The sequence below is a fragment of the Brienomyrus brachyistius genome, chromosome 13 (genome assembly GCF_023856365.1).
Source record: "Brienomyrus brachyistius isolate T26 chromosome 13, BBRACH_0.4, whole genome shotgun sequence".
NCBI lineage: Eukaryota > Metazoa > Chordata > Actinopteri > Osteoglossiformes > Mormyridae > Brienomyrus > Brienomyrus brachyistius.
Window position 1 is genome coordinate 8,136,278 of NC_064545.1, and position 17,863 is coordinate 8,154,140.

The 17,863-nt window shown below is 44.0% G+C and overlaps 3 protein-coding genes across 10 annotated transcripts; 1 reads left to right on the forward strand and 2 right to left on the reverse strand.

The window, feature by feature from the left end:
• The first annotated feature begins 3,299 nt into the window (after positions 1-3,299).
• On the forward strand, positions 3,300-5,084 carry rxfp3.3b (relaxin family peptide receptor 3.3b). The gene has a single exon (XM_048973502.1). The coding sequence runs from the start codon at positions 3,402-3,404 to the stop codon at positions 4,620-4,622; it is 1,221 nt and encodes a 406-aa protein (XP_048829459.1). The 5' UTR covers positions 3,300-3,401; the 3' UTR covers positions 4,623-5,084.
• A 776-nt stretch (positions 5,085-5,860) lies between these two features.
• Positions 5,861-8,995, reverse strand: calml4b (calmodulin-like 4b). The gene is made up of 5 exons (XM_048973539.1): positions 8,246-8,995; positions 8,134-8,164; positions 7,390-7,530; positions 6,991-7,179; positions 5,861-6,663 (listed from the first exon to the last, which is right to left on the reverse strand). Exons 1-5 carry the CDS (start codon positions 8,246-8,248, stop codon positions 6,566-6,568), a joined length of 462 nt encoding a protein of 153 aa, XP_048829496.1. The 5' UTR covers positions 8,249-8,995; the 3' UTR covers positions 5,861-6,565.
• Positions 8,996-10,847: 1,852 nt separating this feature from the next.
• On the reverse strand, positions 10,848-16,807 carry cln6b (CLN6 transmembrane ER protein b). 8 transcript variants are annotated; one of them, XM_048973504.1, is made up of 9 exons: positions 16,446-16,807; positions 15,676-15,780; positions 15,040-15,101; positions 14,509-14,626; positions 13,961-14,059; positions 13,214-13,402; positions 12,662-12,717; positions 12,023-12,145; positions 10,848-11,679 (listed from the first exon to the last, which is right to left on the reverse strand). In XM_048973504.1, the coding sequence occupies exons 1-9, from the start codon at positions 16,488-16,490 to the stop codon at positions 11,412-11,414; spliced, it is 1,065 nt and encodes a 354-aa protein (XP_048829461.1). In that variant the 5' UTR covers positions 16,491-16,807; the 3' UTR covers positions 10,848-11,411. The 8 variants fall into 8 exon arrangements, with proteins under 8 accessions (XP_048829461.1, XP_048829460.1, XP_048829462.1 ...); XM_048973503.1 differs by lacking the exon at positions 16,446-16,807 and adding an exon at positions 16,193-16,367; XM_048973505.1 differs by lacking the exon at positions 16,446-16,807 and adding an exon at positions 16,007-16,168.
• Positions 16,808-17,863: the final 1,056 nt, after the last annotated feature.

The window sequence follows — 17,863 nt, forward strand, 5'->3', positions numbered from 1 at the left end:
TCTCTCCTATGCACTACATTACTGCGCATGCGCGAGGAGGGGCACGCTGTACGAAGGTTCCACCAAAATTATAACATATAGAAAAAGTGGATGGGTTACATCTGCGTTGGTCACTAGTCAGTCATTGTTCATGTTGCTGTGTGTTTGACATTATATCCTCTTGCCTGTTCTTGGTCCTTTTGGGTTTTGTTACTTTGTTCTGTTTCCTTAATAAACTCCTTTGTCTTGGAGCCATAAGGGGGCCGTTATCTTTTTCCATGCTGCTGCTCCGTAACAATTTCATCATTTACTTATTTCTGTATTTTCACAATTCTTCACTAATTTTCGTATTTCTGTCTCTGTATGTTAATTTGGTAGGCAGTTTTAACCTCACTTAGTGCCGGATTAGTTAATGAGATCTGATCGTTTCTGCTCTACTACATATGTCTAGACTTGGTGACTGATGTGACAGCTGTTTGGTACACTACAACATTGTCAGGATTATAATCTATTATATTATCCATCCGTCCATTTTGTGTAACCTATTTGCGGTTGTGGGTGGTCCGGAGCCCGTCCTTTACCTTTTCTGTTCACATATTCCCCTTCATTTCCACTTGATGGGGCCCTGATTTAGACCTGCGTACACTCCAATGCACCAATCACATTAGGGAATCCTGGGAAATGAGAATATTAGTCTGATTTTAGAGTTCTTTAAAGAAACGTGGGCTTTCGCCTGTATATTAACTGCAAGTGCATAAAAGGACTCTTTAATTTAATGCACACATATAGGTGTCCAGGAAACTCAGAGGATGTGTTTCAGGGCCAAGTAGACTTCACAAATTCTTCGACAAATTGCTGCTTGCAAAAAAACCTCAGGGCATCGCACACAGTTTGCGTGGTTGTGAGAGCACGACTTCTCCAAGTTTAGCTCCTAATATAAGGAGCTCATAAATTTCTGATATATAAAATTTCCTCTTGGCTGAAGCGATATCTCTCAAAAATATGATCATCCGGACAGGCTAAAGGATCTTGACGATCACGCAAAACTCTCTCAACTTGAAATTCTTTTCTTATTATCTGTGCACCGGTTGCAATCTGTTGCTCTTCTACGAATGTCAAGGACATGGCTGAATGAAGGGCACCTTGCAACCATTGAGTCAACCATGAACTCCTCTGTATGCCAAAGTACTGTAAAGTCAAATATGCACGTTTAGTTGTTAGTCTACCTGAATCACAAATAAAATAATTTTTCACTTCCTCTGAGCTATAACTGCCCATGAAATTTCATCTTCTGAAATTAAAGAGTATCGGAAGTGAAATTCAATTTAACTTAATTGAAATGGGGCAGCAGCAAAGTTCTGTGTGAAATTAACCATTCGAGGGCAATGTTACAGTAGATGCTCAAATAACCAAACTATGGTCCACATTGTCCACGTAATGTAATGTAAAAGCGGAATCTTTCAAATTTAAACTATAAATATTGATTAGCCAGTTAATTGAATGTTTTCCCCATTGCTTTCATCTTGTCTCAAGATTCTTGGTGAAAATAAATCCTGAGGAAGGAACAAAATGCTCTGCTAAGACCGGAGTGAGTCGCGGAGACAGAAGAGATGGTGAAGAGGGAGATGGCAGTGATTAACAACAGAGTGTCACCCTCCCTTCGCCAGCTAGCTGAGGTCCAGTGCAGGAACTCAAATTAGTTGCGTAGTACATGTACAGTATATGTGCAGTTGGTAGGCAGGTAATTAGGTCCACCTCCTTAACATGAATACAGTCTCGGAACTATATTGTTATCCTGGCAGGTGTTTGTGGTACAGTATTTTATACCAGTTTATATCGTGATACTGTTTCAACTCGTCATAAGGTGTAAACAAAACTAAACGCAGTTTTCAGAAAGATTGGAATTATTTTGAGGAAATTGCATTGAATTGCATCCATGTGAAAACTGTAGAGTCAAATGTAATCTTTCTGTGGTTTCTGTGGTTACAGGAGAGCACGCTGTTGCTGAAGAAGCTGTTACCGATGAACATCGGAGTGGGTTTCAGACTGAGAAATGCCAGCACACGTTACTGTAAGTTATGGAGCTTTCATCGTGTAGATTTAAGTCAAGTTAGTGGGTCCAGACAGTGTTGAGAGTTATTTCTGAGGTTACTTGATTTCAATTTAATTGTTAATGTATTATGTACTTGATACAGAATAACAATCAAAACTGTTATGCAACAAATGGTTTTTTTTTTAAATGTAACAAATGCTATAATAAAATGCTAGTAAATCTGAATACTTAAGCTTTTTTCACTCTTTAGAATTCAAAAAATGAATAAAAAAAAATTAGAATAAGTTCAATAAAAATTGTTTTGCAATTATTGGGTCTGTGTCGGTTGAATAACAATATATTATATATTTCTTAAAAAAATATATGGAGTTGATAAAATCTGAATAATTAAATAATTGGATTACAGTACTGCATAGTTAATCTATGTTTTTACAGTTACAATAAAAACAAAATACGGTTATGGTACTGTGTAATTAAATGAGGTAATCGGGGAGGGGGAGTGTGAATTTGGTGTAAACGCTGAATTATTCTGGACGCACTGACGCGGACAGAGACACGCAACACGCCAGCTGTTCAGGGATGGGTGGTGATCCTCGCCGCTGTGTATAATTATTGCTCTATCGCATAAGTTGTGTTAGATGTAACAGAAATATTGTAGCCGAGATAAAAAAAATGAACTGATGAGTTATAAAGAATATTTGTTGCCTAAAATGCATTGCAGGGCTACAACAAAACTCAAACTACATGCAACCCTGTGAGATTTTTTGAGGCTACGATGGATCTGTTCAACTCGGGCGCCCTCTAGCGGGGAATCTCGCATCATTCATTCTTCCTGATGAAATCACATTCATATATTTAATGTTTCCAGACACTTGTTAAAATGGCATAACTAATGGTAGTCTGTCGCCTTTTTAGCCGTTCCTCCGTTATGACATGAGTAACATTTAAACGCCAGGTTTCCGTTTACGCATGGAGTTATTAAAATACCCAAGTAAACATCAGTGTAATATTTAATAAAGAACTGATTTAAGGCAAATGCCACAAATTACACCGTCGTCTGTTGTACGACGTATTACTCGATATTTGACACAATGAAGAGCCTGAGGTTACATCAGGACTCCTGTCTTTCTTTGCGCCCCGTGGTCGCGCTTGCTGGGCGCCTTCAATCAAAGGGGTTTCAGCCAATCAGAAGCGTTCCAGGGGTGGCACCCCGAATGCGCGCATCTAGTATAGCGGTGGCAGCGTACCAGCCACAGGGTGCCGGACTTAGGAAGACGTGGAAATGTGCAGCTCCCAGAAATTAACGAGGACGTGGTACAAATTTAAACAGCGCTTTGTAAAACTATAGATCTGTCTAAAGTAACTTGATATGCAATCAGTAAACAAACTGGTGCTGATCAGAGCACCTGGAATCGCGTACGCTGTAGAAAGGATGGGTGATACGGTCAACCAAAGCGGCACGTTTAACCGGTCCTTGATGTACCAGGACAGGTTCAGCAACCTGGAGGACATAGACGTGACTGCCGACGGGAGTCCGGTTCTCCGGATCCTAATCTCCATCGTGTACTCTGTAGTATGTGCCGTAGGCTTAGTGGGGAACTTGCTGGTCTTCTTCTTAATGAAGGTGAGACAGGTGAGGAAGAAATCAAGCATAAACTTTTTCATCCTCAACCTGGCCGTGACAGACTTCCAGTTTGTGCTGACCTTGCCATTTTGGGCGGTGGACACTGCGCTGGATTTCAGCTGGCCCTTTGGAAACGCGATGTGCAAAATAATCCTGTCGATCACGGTGATGAACATGTACGCCAGCGTCTTCTTCCTCACTGCGATGAGCGTGACCCGCTACTGGTCCGTGGCTTCAGCCCTGAAGAATCGGATGCCCCGGTCGTCCCGATCGGTCAAGTGGATCAGCGCACTCATGTGGCTCTGCGCAACTCTGGCCACGGCACCAACGTCTATCTTCTCCACCGTGACGAACGTAGCCGGGGAGAAATTGTGCCTGTTGAAATTCCCCGATGGCCAGCACTGGCTAGCACTTTATCACCTTCAGAAGATCCTAATCGCCTTTGTTTTGCCCATGTTAATCGTTTCCGTGTGCTATCTACTGCTTCTGCGCTTCGTCAGCCAGCGCGCCATGAACAACAACCACCCGAGGCGGACATCTAGGGTCACCAGATCAGTCACTACCGTTGTGCTTTCCTTTTTCCTTTGCTGGATGCCAAACCACGCCATTACTTTCTGGGGCGTCTTAGTCAAATTCAACGTGGTCTACTGGGACAGAACATACTACATGATCCATACTTACGTGTTCCCGGTGACTGTGTGCCTTGCACATGCCAACAGCTGCTTAAATCCAGTTCTCTACTGTCTCATGAGGAGGGAGTTCAGGAAAATCTTGAAGGATCTCTTCTGGCGGATTTCATCACCCGCTATTTCTAACAGCTGCCAGATACACCCATTTTCTGCCACCTTGAAAGCGGAGCAGGACGAGACGCAGGCGGAGATACCGCTGGATGCGCTGGACGCCGAACGCTGTAGAGACCGGCAGTGTGATTTGCTGCCGTCCTCGAGCGCCATGCAGTCCAGATAAAGCGCAACTACTTTACTCTAAGTTTTCTCCATTTAACAACTCTTCTCTATTTTCTTTGAAATCCGTGAAAGATGGTAAATTATTTGTGAACCAAGTGTAAAATGCACAGCGCCACTTTTTTATTTGCATTTTGGTTTGCTCTGCCTTTATCAGTCCCCATAAATGTTTGATTTGCATTTCATGGCTTTACATTTTATATACGCACGAAATGCCTTTTGTTAACGTAAATAGGAATGAACGAAAATCGTACGTTTTTTCCCCAACAGCGAAACATAAGAAACGTGCTTTCGCCACATGCTGCAATATTTACGCATGCAGGTTCTCTTCGTTATCAGCACTTTAAACACTTGATTGTGCTTCGGGTTTGTGTCTTCGTTTTGACATTCACGGTTAAATATCCACAAATAATAAGAAATATTCTATGTGAGTAATATATCCGCAATGATATTGTTGATGAAGTCGTTGTATATTTACTTTGTCGTGTTCTTGTACCAGGCTTGCGTATGACAGGTGTGTATTGATGAATAAATTCATGTAAATATTGTCCGTGGATGCATATGTCGATTATTAAAGTATAGTTTAACGTTAAAATGCGGAATGGAGATAAATGAAATACACTGTGTTTCCAAAAGGAATTCGCACACTATAATATTTAATTCTACGGTCTTTAGCTTTGATTACGGCACCCAAATAGTTTCAAGGTGGACGTGTTTACTGAAGCACGATTTCACCTGTTACAGCCCGTTGAATCCTGGTTTTATCGTCCTGGAATATACCAATGCCATTAGGAAAGAAAATATCTATTGATGGATTAACCTGGTAATTCCGTAGATTCAGGTAGGCTGCTTGGCAGACTTGATTTTATTGCTACATAACACTGCAGAGCTTAGACCAGACCAACTGAAGGAAACGAGCAAATTTACTTATTTAATTTCAAACGACGACCTTTTTTTTTCTTTGGTAAGGCAATGTGCCTAAACATTTTCGATGGCGCTCAGAGGATTCGAGGAGAACTCGAAAAGAGCACAGAATAGGAAAGCAGAGAAGCGAGTCTGGGGTCTGCGATCACTGGTCAGGACAATAACCCCAATTTCTCCTCGAACCAGGTAAAACGCGGGGGGTTGGAATGATCCTCCACTTGAACTCACTAATCGTCCAAAAAATAATCATCCTGAGTGCAAGATTATAGCAGGTGAACTGTTATTTTCTTGTAAAGGCAAACCTGGTGAAATGATGACAAAATTACGCAAATTAGCCTATACGGCAGGATGCAATTTATGAAGTAGTCACATTTTTTCATTGCACAGAAAACAGACTCGAGCAGAATTAGGTAATGCGGTCCGGGAGAATGGGGACGGAGCAGTGGCTGGCACTGTTGCTTCAACCCTAGATACGTACGTAGAGTTTACATGTTCTCCCCGTCTCTCCTCAAAGTCTAACTGCACACAGATACACCGAAGGAAATAATCACTTTGCATCTTACACCTAAGTGAAAAATGATCTACCATGAGTGAGCGACTAAGATACAAAGAGCAGACACTAGATGGCGCTACCCAACAAACTGCAAATATTGTCTTCAAACGAGAGCAGGAAACGCAGAACGGCTCCCCGGTTTTGGAAGCGACTATTAAACGAATTAATGAAACATAACACAACTAACCATAGCTCTCAACTCTGCAGAACAGCAATAAAATTACAGATATAGAACGATGACAAACAATATCTAACATTATTGGTCACATAAATATTTTATTTACTATGAAGTTATGCTGAATAATAATCATGTCGTCTAAGGAAACATATGAACAGCAGGACTGTACTGAGATGGGCCATAAGCAGTGGACGGCCTGGCCTCTCAAACTGTGTGAGTGTTTTTTTTTGTTGTGTGTGTGTTTGTGTGTGTGTATTGGGGGGGGGGGGAGCAGGAACCAGTTACATCTGCTTCAGTAGTCAACAGGGGGCAGTGTGACCATCCTGGTGAACTCTTCGTAGTGCACACGGCCATCGGGGCCCACGTTGGCTTCACGGAACAGCTCATCCACTGTGGGGGGGGGGGGGGGGCACAAGTAAAAAAAAAAATAAAATTAATATAAGAGCTGCATCCCAATACAGGTGACAGTTCGTGTGAAGGTAGCAGGTCAGTCTGAATCGATGGTATATAACAGAGTATATAACACAGACAAAGTACCTAAAAAGTACTCCAGCTGGTTTGGTACTGGTACTCGACCAGATTTTAATGGAAAAGCGACCAAAAATACGATACTTGGTGTGGTGGAAAGGCCCCAATAAACACTAAAAGGAGAGACACATGTTGCTTTAATGTGAGGATCTTGTACAAAAGCCAGCAGCCATGCGACGCAGTACCCACCCTCCCTGTTGGTGAGCTTCTCTCCAAGGCCGGTGAGCTTGGCCCTCAGCTCAGAAGCCAGGATGTAGCCCTTCTTCTGCTTGTCTGTCATGCGCATGGCCTCCAAAATCTCGTTTTTGGGGTCTTCTTGCTGAGACTGCCTATGCATCATAGTTAGGAAGGTTGAAAAATCTAGTTCTCCGTTCTTATCTGCACCAGAATGGGAACAAGGGAAAGAAGATAGTGAGAGATAAAGTAAATCTTAACTATATTACATCTATATTGAAATTCGGATTAATAGGGGGAAAGGGGAAGGCGTTTAAAACGTTAATTAATTTCATAAACACTTGATTTTTGCTTCTAGAATCTGCCTTGATAGACCCGTAACGTTCTTGTGACCGCGGATCATGTCTCCGGTACCTATCTTGTGGATCTGCAGGTGTCGCTCCACCTCGCTAAAGGTGGGACTGGTTCCCAAGCAGCGCATCACCGTAATCAGGTCCTTCGCTTCTATCTTCCCCTTCCGCTTCTTGTCATAGAGCGAAAAACACTCCTTGTATTCTGAAAGTGAAAAAAAACGTCCCTTCTCTGACCTCTTTACTGTCTTTCATGTACGTAGGCTATATTTTACGCCAGGTGTAAAACATATGCCTATATATACTTACATGACAAGCAGTAAAATATACTCTTGGAGAAAAGAAAACCCAGAGAATTTTATAGACTTAACATTTTCCTGATGCACCCATCTTCAAATTTAATTAGATAATGCGGAGCCGGGTAAATGAAAGACAGGTGGCGTTGAGTCTTCGCTACCCGCAAGTTGTATGACAGTAATCTCACGTTACCGTGTCCGCATTATTAAAACGGTCGCTAGCGGGTTAAATGGCGCCCAGTTTCTCAAATACACCGAGAACCTAGAATGTCTTTCAGATAACACATTGACCCACCCCCTGCTGTAAAATACTGCAATAAAACTACAGGAGACTGACTTTATTTTATACCCTCACTTTACGTACTTCCCAGAAAACCAAATGAATAATGAGTATATATCGTTACCGTATCTAATTAATTTTAAAAACAAATATTTTCTGTATTAAAATTTAAGAAATAGCGTACTTATTGACAAAATTTGCCATGTAATCGTATAATATGCAAATCGCTTACCATTTATTTGATCTTGAGTGAGAAATTTTGCCTGGAAAAACGAATTAAAATAATTAAGGCATGAAACGCAGTTGTGCAGCCGAAGTGCGCACTGAGCAAATCGAGCGCTTACCATTCCGCTCTGCTCTCCGTGCCTCCGCTGCGCCCTAGCTCACAGCCTCCCGGAATGGCGCACCCTTCCCTTACCTGCCGTTACTGTCCAGGCTCCAAAGTCCACTGATGTATGTAAGTAATACTGCGTCTCTATGGGCTTCACGCACATGACACCAGCGGTCACATAATCCGCTGTCGCTGGCGGCCGCTCAAATAGCCCACGATGTAGCTTCCTTTTCAGACCCAATCATTAAATTAATTGAGCTCCCCGTACGGGTGAAAATTAAACTAAATAAAATCACGTAACTTGTTATTATAACATTTCTATCTATTTTAGCGACCGAAAAGATATTAGTCAGTATGAGGTTCACTACACCCCATTTTCCCCGATAGTACTATATTAGTATACGTTTTTAGCATTGTACTGGTTATGCCAGCCCTCTTACGTGTAATTTATAGCACGTGCATTTAATGCATTGTCGTTTACCACGTCTTAATGCGCTGTGCTAGAAGCTTCGTAAACTCTTGTATGTTTGTCGCATTGTAGTCTTCTAGGCAGGGGCGTTGCTAGAGATTTTGGGCCCATGAAGGCATATTATATTGGGCCCCCATGTCCAGTTATTTTCCAAAATGTTTAGGCCCCCTGTCACTCAGGAGCCCTTGGAATCGTCCTGACTACACCCCCCTTACGGCGGCACTCCATATAGGTCACTGTACATTGTACATTTATATGGATGGGATGACAGTAAACATGTCGTAAGACTCAGTGCAGTCCTCCCGCAATCGCAAAGCTATCAAAAGGCAGTTAATGTTCAAATGAAAATAAGCAAAGCATTATATAACACTTTTTGAAGACTACTCCCCAGCAACTGAGCCGATTAAAAGTGCCCGTATTAACTATTTATTCAATGGAACATGTAGTCTAAAACAAAAGGTTCACAAAAAATAAAATAAAAAAATCAATACAGTATATTGATGCAGTTATTTGCTTTAATTCTTTATTCTGAAATGGCAGGATATGGACTATAATAAACCAAAGTGGTGATTGCCAGCCTCATTGCCATTAAGTGAAAATTTTATGGAAAGTACAGCAAATGTGCGAGCTTAAATGGTTGTTCCTATCGTGACACATCGGATGAGAGACCCCGTCCTGCACAGGAATGACGATACATAAACATACCTGAGGGGGCGCTGCACTGAGCGCTTGCGTGCGGTATGAAAATGGCCAGCAGATGTCAGTAGAGGCCCGGAAACGATTGACTTCGTATTTATCTCAGCACTTCTTAAGAGGGTAATCTGCTGTTGCTTAAAGCAGTGTTGGCAGACTTCCACAATACCAGCACTCTTATGGTTGGGATCCTGCTGGGACAGCCTCAGATAACCCCTAGTCTCCATAGATCTCCCCCTACCAGGTTTAGGGACATGTGACATAGCCGTCATGGTGAATCGAATGTAATGCAGGGACAGGAGCTGCAGTCTCACCTCCCCAGGGCTGACTGGTTTGCAGGACATCCCATTATAAACACTGCAGTCCCAGGGTCTGGAGACTGATGCCACCGTCGGACCCCTGGACGAGGCCCTTATGCCCCAAAGGCTCCAGGGACTGGCTGTCCCAGCATTCCCAGAAAAATAAAAAACTTATTTTGGTTCAAATAAAAAGTGTCCAGCTCACTGCATATTAATGGAGTGATCTGTCTACCTGCCTAATCAGATTGGCTGTCATTCAGATCGCAGCAGTGGGCATCAAAGCGGGACACGGCTGGGAAACGAGGCCGGGTGTCGCCTTACAGGCCCCTGGGGTTGCCGCTTGTCAGTCCTGCTGTATGGCTGTGTTACCTTAGCCCCCGTGCCAGTGTAAATGTCCCTGCTCAGTTTCACTGCAATGCTCGCTGGGCTGACTGATAACCCTGAAAGCTGTAGGGGTCGCCGGCGACCCCACGCTACATTCATGTGGCTCTTTACATAAGGAGATCAAGCAAGGTTCCACTAAAAGCCTCGCAAAGCCTTTGGAGTCCCTATAGCGACACGGCACCATCTGCAGGGCACATGCGGATGTGCAGTCTGGCCCACACGCTCATCTTATTGAAAGACAGAAAAGTTCAGGTTGACTCTTGTTCATAACCAGAAAAACACTCCAGGGCACCAGATCAATGGCTGTGACCCTGCGCTCAGACCCCAAGCTTCACTCTCACTTATATACGTGCCTTAAAAAGCAGAGCATGATGGGATATATTAAAACTAACACATTCCAGCGCATCAGTGTTCCAGTACTTGTATAAATGGCAAATAAAGTTTCATTTCATTAACTTGGCATGCGGACTTCAAAATCCAAATCTGAATCAGCCTGAAGCTGAATCTATAATTAAGAATGTAGATAATACCAAAGACACAGAGGCAACTGGCTGTGATGTTCATGGACTCAAAACCTCCTTGGGAAGTACTTTCCTCTGCAGACAAGTACTGTGAAGTACTTAGGCGTAAGTATCGTACTCTTGAGATGTCTCACTCCGCAGTAATAAAACACCGATGCATGCATACGTGTAACCAGTGTGCACGTTAAAGTAGGGAGATGATTTACGCAACAACCCGAAAACAGAAAGTAATGAAGTAAGCTGCCCAGGTAAGAAACAAGGTTTGTATATTTTAAAAAATAAAACACCTGAATTATGCAGTAAATGACAACAAAATTCATCTAGTGAAATTGATCTTTCAAAAGGCCACATGTTATTAGAGAAATTAACTCACATTCATCTCTTATGTCAGTTCATATTGTAAGTAGATTAAGCTGAAGTTTATAAACACAATGTCACTGTTAGTTACAGTCATACGTAATACTTCTTTAAAATATATAAGCTTCTAAAAAACCTCTCCTAGAACTATTGGAATGAGTAACTATGTTATTATATTTACTGCCCCCTCAGTGTCATATTGCCTTAATGTGGGGGAGGTGTACAGGAAGTCAATCCTGCCAGTGCACCCCAACAACGAGGAGGAGGAACTTAGAGTAGATACCATACCTTTGTGCTCACCAGTCAGTTTGCTTGATCACTGCTGCCCCAAGCAGTTGTGGAAATGGGGTGAAAATTAGGTTAAAAAAATCCTATAAGAGCTTTGGGGTTTCAGATTGGTTGGCTTCAGAACACCATTTCCTGCAAGAGCGCCACCCAGAGGCAGCCTGTGATTAGCTAGCGGCCCTTAACATGCAGGGTGTAGAAAGACCAGGGCTCGGGCACGTAGATGATGCCAGGGTAGCGCTTGCGCAGGACGTCGTCGTTCCAGAGGCAGACCACCCAGACGCTGACCAGCAGCAGAGCCAGGCCGAAGCTGTAGAACAGGAAGAGCCCGTTACTGTCCGGAACCAGGCCCTTTTGCTTCTGGTGCATGACCGTGGCCTGCATGGCGAAGAAGGTGAAGATGAAGAGGATGAAGATCTGGCCCTCGGTCACCAGGTACCTGCGGGGACACCACAAATGGGGGAGGTCACACGTCTCACTTAACCACGAACCACCTTCATCTTTCCGATACTCATGATACAAACATCAAGCCCTGTGGGGTACAGCTCAGTGCAGGAGGACACAGCAGGATGTCAAACCAAGCCAGGAGAGATCAAGGAAAGCAGCTCTCCTCCGATTATTTAATGCACAACAATAACAACAAAAGAACTTATGGGCCCATTGGTGTCACTCATGCAAAGGACAATCAAGCATGACAAACACTGAGCTCATACCACTAGCTGATTACTCCTCAATCCCTGCCCAGGGAAAACGTGCAATAGGCGGGGCCAAGAAAGACTAACCAATAGTAGAGCGCGCTGGGTCCCAACAAGAGCCAGGAGGACAGCGGTGTCCTCCCCTCCTCCCGGATGCTTGTGAAGCAGCCCGTGAAGTAAACGTAGAGGATGATGAAGAAGGGAATGTACCTGCAGAGTTGGGGTGGATAAAAGAGGACATTTTACTCCCGCAGGATGATTAGAGCAGTACAATGAAATGAAGTTTTATTTGCTATTTGTACAAGAATGGGTACATTGAAATGTGTTACTTTTTGTACATCCTATCTTACTCTTTTTTTTTTAAGACAAACACGTATATAGTGAAGGTTGGGGTCTGAGCGCAGAGTCAGTCATTTATCTGCCTCCCCTGGAGCATTTTTCAGGGGTTAGGGGCTCAGTGGTAATGTAACCATTCTGTGGAACACAGGATTCAAACCAGTGACCTTCTGATCAGTCAGGGAAGCCTAACCTGCAGAGCCACACACCGCCCTCCCCCCCACCCCCTGGCCCCCGTACACACACACCATAAGGAGGTACCAGCCTGACTACCTTCACCACCAGTGAGAAAAGCAGTGAAATTTTTACCAAAGTGCAATGGAAAGACTCCAGTGGACAGCAGTGAGATTTCACAGTTTCCCATAAAAGGGCGGGACGGCCCCAGCTTACCACATGGAATGCCCGAGGTTCTCATCGTAATAGTAAAGAAGCTCAAATGAATCGATCTGTGGGACAGAAAGGGAGCATCAGTTTCGGTATGAAGTTTGAAAGCCAATCATTTTCACTCGCTGATTTCTGTCAGGAATGAGATCAGCACTGATGCTGTATTTAGGATGCATATAGTTTCATTGTGGAAATGTTAAGTACTCATAATCCCACTGAAGCCAATCCTGTAAGAGGCCCTGCTGTTGTACCCTTGAGGATGGTGCTCCAGTTAAAATGCAATAATGATTAATAATGATTAGTGCAGCAGGGGAGATCAGTAACACATGCGTGTAACTGAGGAGTAACTCAGACTCCCACATACCGTCCTGCAATGACCAACAGACAAAAACAACCTAGACGTCTGAAGTTTTTACTTAAAAATAAACTGGATGCAAAGCCTGAGGTTATGTAACTCATTGGAAAACATTCAAAGATTTCCTAAACACTCCAGTTAATGCTGAGTCTACTCTCACTCTATACTTCGGGGCTGTTAAGGAATTTGAGTGGGCGGATTACCAGAGAGGCCGGCTGCAGGTCCTTGATGATGGGATTCTCCCGGACGGAAAGGTGCAACTGGTAGCCGCTCAGCACCAGCCGGTGGTTGACCGAGTCGCTCACCAGATGGATGCTGGCTCCCATAACAAAGGTGATGATGCAGAGGTACACCGCCGACCGGGGGAGGGTCTTGGAACTGCGCTCTATAAGCTGAGATGGATACACACAGCACTTCTGTGGGGCCCTGAGGTTCAGGAGGCCCCCTGTTTGCCACAAACAGCGACTAGGAGAAGCTAAAGCAGCATGCTCGGCTAACAAGCTAGTTAGCTATAATCATCGGACTCCATTCTATAGGTATTTATTTCGTTTTTGAAACATCTGAGGGGGGCCCCAAAGTGAGTGTTTATGTGGGGCCCCAAAAACAACAAAGCGGCCCCTGTGTGTGACAGCAGCACACTGGCCGCTGGTTGCCCTCATCCTCTCAGAGTTTCCATGCATCTCAATTTAGTGGCCAGTATTGCAAATTGCAGGACTGGAAGGTCAGCCGTAAACATGGGGGGATGTAAAGGGCGTGTCTGCCTGTGCCTGAATGCACGCATTAAACTTTCAGGCTGTCAAGCATTATACTGTCCAGCGTTACAGGCCAAACGACATGCAGGTGCTGCGTCAGCTTATAAAGCGAGCCCTTGCCGTAAAGTTAGGGTATGGAGGTGCGGTGGCGTTTAGGATGGTGCCTTCAGGAAGCAGCACGCGGAGTTCTGCCGTTACCTTCAGAAGCAGGAAGGGCGTGATGACGTTGTAAGCCATGTGGAAGTAATCGCCAGCGCTGGGCTTGTTCAGGGGGAACCACTCAAGCGGAAAGACCAGCTGGGGGGGAGGTGAGGGGGGGTCACGTCTCACGGCACAGCGGTTAAATTGGTACACTGGTCCGCGGGTTCAGATAAATGACCCACAGTCGGACTGACAGCACGAAAACGAGGCTGTGACCATCTCGCACAATCAAACACACCTGAACAGAAAGGGGTATTATAGACACAGCGACGTCAAGGCCTGTTTTGTAATAACAGTGATGGTTTGACGTTACCTGTAAATGCTACAGCATTTTTTAAATCCCTATGTCAGTGTTTCCCAACCCGGCCCTCAGGGACCCACAGATGATCCATGTTTTTGCTCCCTCCCAGTTCCCGGTAGAGCAAAAACATGGACTGTCTGCAGGTCCCCAATGACCAGACTGGGAAACACTGCCCTATATTATGGGGTTCGACAATGCTGTTCGTTATCCATCACAAAGCCGTACACAGCAACAGAACACTCACCATGGCGATAGGTCTCCCGAAGTCTAGTATCCAGTTCTGTACTGTGAAATAGAACCAGAGGTCCAGGTGGAACTGCTGTTTCTTCTGCAAACTCTCAGATTCCCGGGACCCAATTCGGCTGTGAAGTAGACACAAACGTTCCCCTTAACACAGATAAGTAACAATCCCATCCATCCAATTCAAGGTTGCAACTCCACACACAGAAAGGGTGAGAATCGAATCCACAACCCTGGAGGTGTAAAGAATCCCACCAGCCCACGGTGCTGCCCTTAAGGAACAAGATCATCCTGTCTGCATAAATAAAATAAGCGTGAATGAACTCTGACCCCCGGTGCAGCCCGCGCTGAATCGCCACCGAGCAAAACATCCACACAGCACGAGTGACTTTCCCGAGTGAGCAGAGGCTGCATGCTGTCTGCGGGGATGAATGTGACTCAGGCATCTTGAACCACAGGGTGACACGTATCTCTGTGCTAAAAATGTGCGCTTCAGCAATGACACCGTGAACCCGCGGGCTCTGCCGTTTCTCACCCACTGGCTTTCGGGGTGGACGATCCACCACGCAGCGCGACAACCAAAAATGTGCAAGGGAACTGCAGATTGAAAAACATGGTCACATGTGCGAAGAACTGGAGCTGAGCTTAAACAATCTACGTGAAAAAGGTTTTATACTCATTATATTTATCATGTCAAATCAGACGACACATGTAATTCACCTAGACAGACTCAAAGACATTTTCTAAATATTTCTTAACGTTATCTAAAAAGTTATATACATTTTTTTTTAAATATTAGGTGGCTAACACTTCTCTTTTTGTATGGACAGCATAACTATACAGTTTACTTTCCTTTTGTACTGTACTGCAGTACTTCTCAAAAAGTGGTTTAGCCACTTAAAGGCTAAATGGAGATGTTTGGACAACAATTCATTATATCAGCACACACAATCTTGACGATAATTCCTAGTATCCACCGTAATAAAAAAATCTTTACTAATTATACCGGCATTAATATATCTCACGCGGAACAATTCTCATTTCGGAACGGCACATTCTTCTCAATGGTTTAGCCGAGTCATGGCAGGATCGTAGGAAATCATTCACCGTCTTCCTTATGAAACTCTTATTTTAATCATTTAAGCATTCAAGTGAGAATAACTGGTCAAACCCCGGGAGGAAGCCGGACGCCTGGCCCGCGGAGTTGCGCCGTTTCCGCATCGGGGCGTCCATCCAGCCGCCGTGTGGGACTCACAAACCCAGCTGATGGCCGGACCTAAAAGATAAAGATACAAAGTCAATCCGGATCGCCAACTCCTCTCGAAATGCGTAACCTCGGCACTCTCCAACGGGACCCTTTCTTACAGCCGTTTTTAAACACCATGTTACAATGTAGCGACAGCGATCTCCATATTAACATATCTGCTCAATAGGACATGCTTTTAAACGATTGATACGATGCTATCCGTCCACAAAACCCGACATTATCCCGGCTGCATTACCTGAGATGATCCTGCTACGAATCGCCGCAGCACAGGCGCTCCCATGTGCGCAGGAGCAGCGGGCTTTTCCCAGTACTTACTGCGTACCGGCCGAACCCCCCTCCCTTATTTCTCTTTGCATGAAAAGGACTAAAGGAGCCTTAAGGCTTAGATCTATACAGACAAGACATAAGGATAAACATGAACCTTTAATTTCTGACAGTTCCGTTTAAACTGCGAAGAACTGGGTCGAGCCGCGTGGAGGCAATGAAGGGGCGAGTTATCTTTCATGAATAAGTGAAACTGCTCGTCCAGATAGACGTAATACAACCAGCGACTCTTTCCATCGGCATGTGGACCACCGTGATCCATCGTGACGGCCCGTTTCCAAAACTTACATAAAGGGCACTTCATATGGGAATAAACACGGTATGAGTGAGAAAAAGACAAAAGCAGTTACCTGTAGATTATTGCCGTTGAGCAAATATGTCTGCTGGGAAATCATTCATAACAGTGATTTCCTCTTTATCGTGAAATAAATCATAAAATGCACTTCGAATTAAGCGGTAGACTATACGCCGGTGTTCCTGCAGTTTTAAAGGAAGTACAGTTTAAGTGATCTTAGGATAATGCCATATAAAAAATTTATCACTGCATCTGATAAACTGGGTGTACAATACTCCCTTTAATGTAACGTGACACTTTTTACATGAATAATCTCTCGACGTTTTTATTCAACGGTAACAAATACTGAACTAGTTAGATGGGATCCTTTTTTGGTCGATCTCATTTTCCAGACGGACGGATAAGCAGTTTGCACACTCACCGCTGTCATTCTTAGGGTAATAGAATCGGACGGGCAATACCTGGTCTGGACTGGACTGGGCTGCACTGCACTGCACTGACCTGATCTAATTAAATCGATAATTGGCAGTCTGCATATGAGTCCGGAAAAAATACTTTGCATCCCATGTAGAACCCATCGATGGGTCTGTCCGAAGAATATTGTTAGTATGAACTCTATTACTGTAGGGGATGAATGTAGTTAACCAAAAGGTTTTCATTTTACCTTTAGTTACTTTAAAATGTTTGTTATACGTTCTTTGATTACAGTATTATCGCCTTTTCAGTGCACTCTGAGCACCCAGAGTGAAGAGGTTGTATGTTAATTTATAAGGACGGCTATGTGAGTTTGGTAATTGTACACGTCGTATCCACATTGGTTGATAAATACCAATATCGATGGAGTGTATTGCTTAATTGTTTATACATGCTGTGTTTTCATATAGTGGAATAGCTGTCACATACACATAGGGTGAACGTGGTGTTTAGTGTGCATTTTCTTGGGGGACATTCCAGAGAGGGTGTCAGTCGGTCGCTGGGGGAACAACAGAATACTCATCAGTAAAATAAAACAGTGCATTTGGACATGAATCAGGCCTCATTTTATGACTCCTGCTTCCAAACTGGTCATGATCACAGTAACGGGGCCTATGGAGGAGTGTCGCCCACTACTAGGGACTGTGACATGAAGCTGTGACTGTGACATTATCCCGGACATGAAGCATGCAAGTACAAGAACCAGTGAGATTCAAAACGGATTTATTGGAAGATCGGTAGGCGTAAGGTACTGTGGCTAACATGTATGGTGGTTCTCTAAGCTACCCTCATGAAATACAATAGAAAAAACAAAACCATTGAAAGACCTGAACTATCTATTGTAGACTTTTATCAAAGTGATCCTGTAACTTGACTACAGCGAGTGCTTAAGTGCCTCCAGAAGTATGACTGTGAAGTTTTCCTGTCATTGTAGTGTTCACCCTATGTACATTATGTAGCGGGCTAATCATCTGCCTTAAACTGAGGCCACTTACAGAA

Coding starts and splice junctions, on each gene's coding strand:
- rxfp3.3b (XM_048973502.1), top strand. CDS start 3,402: ATGCAATCAGTAAACAAACTGGTGCTGATCAGAGCACCTGGAATCGCG.
- cln6b (XM_048973503.1), bottom strand. CDS start 16,357: ATGGATCACGGTGGTCCACATGCCGATGGAAAGAGTCGCTGGTTGTAT. Junction 14,060..14,508: donor TCGGGAGACCTATCGCCATG/GTGAGTGTTCTG, acceptor CCTCCCCCCCAG/CTGGTCTTTCCGCTTGAGTG. Junction 11,680..12,022: donor CCCAGCGCGCTCTACTATTG/GTTAGTCTTTCT, acceptor GTGTCCCCGCAG/GTACCTGGTGACCGAGGGCC.
- calml4b (XM_048973539.1), bottom strand. Junction 7,531..8,133: donor CACTCAAGATCAAATAAATG/GTAAGCGATTTG, acceptor TTTCACTTTCAG/AATACAAGGAGTGTTTTTCG. Junction 7,180..7,389: donor CCTGCAGATCCACAAGATAG/GTACCGGAGACA, acceptor ATTCTGGTGCAG/ATAAGAACGGAGAACTAGAT.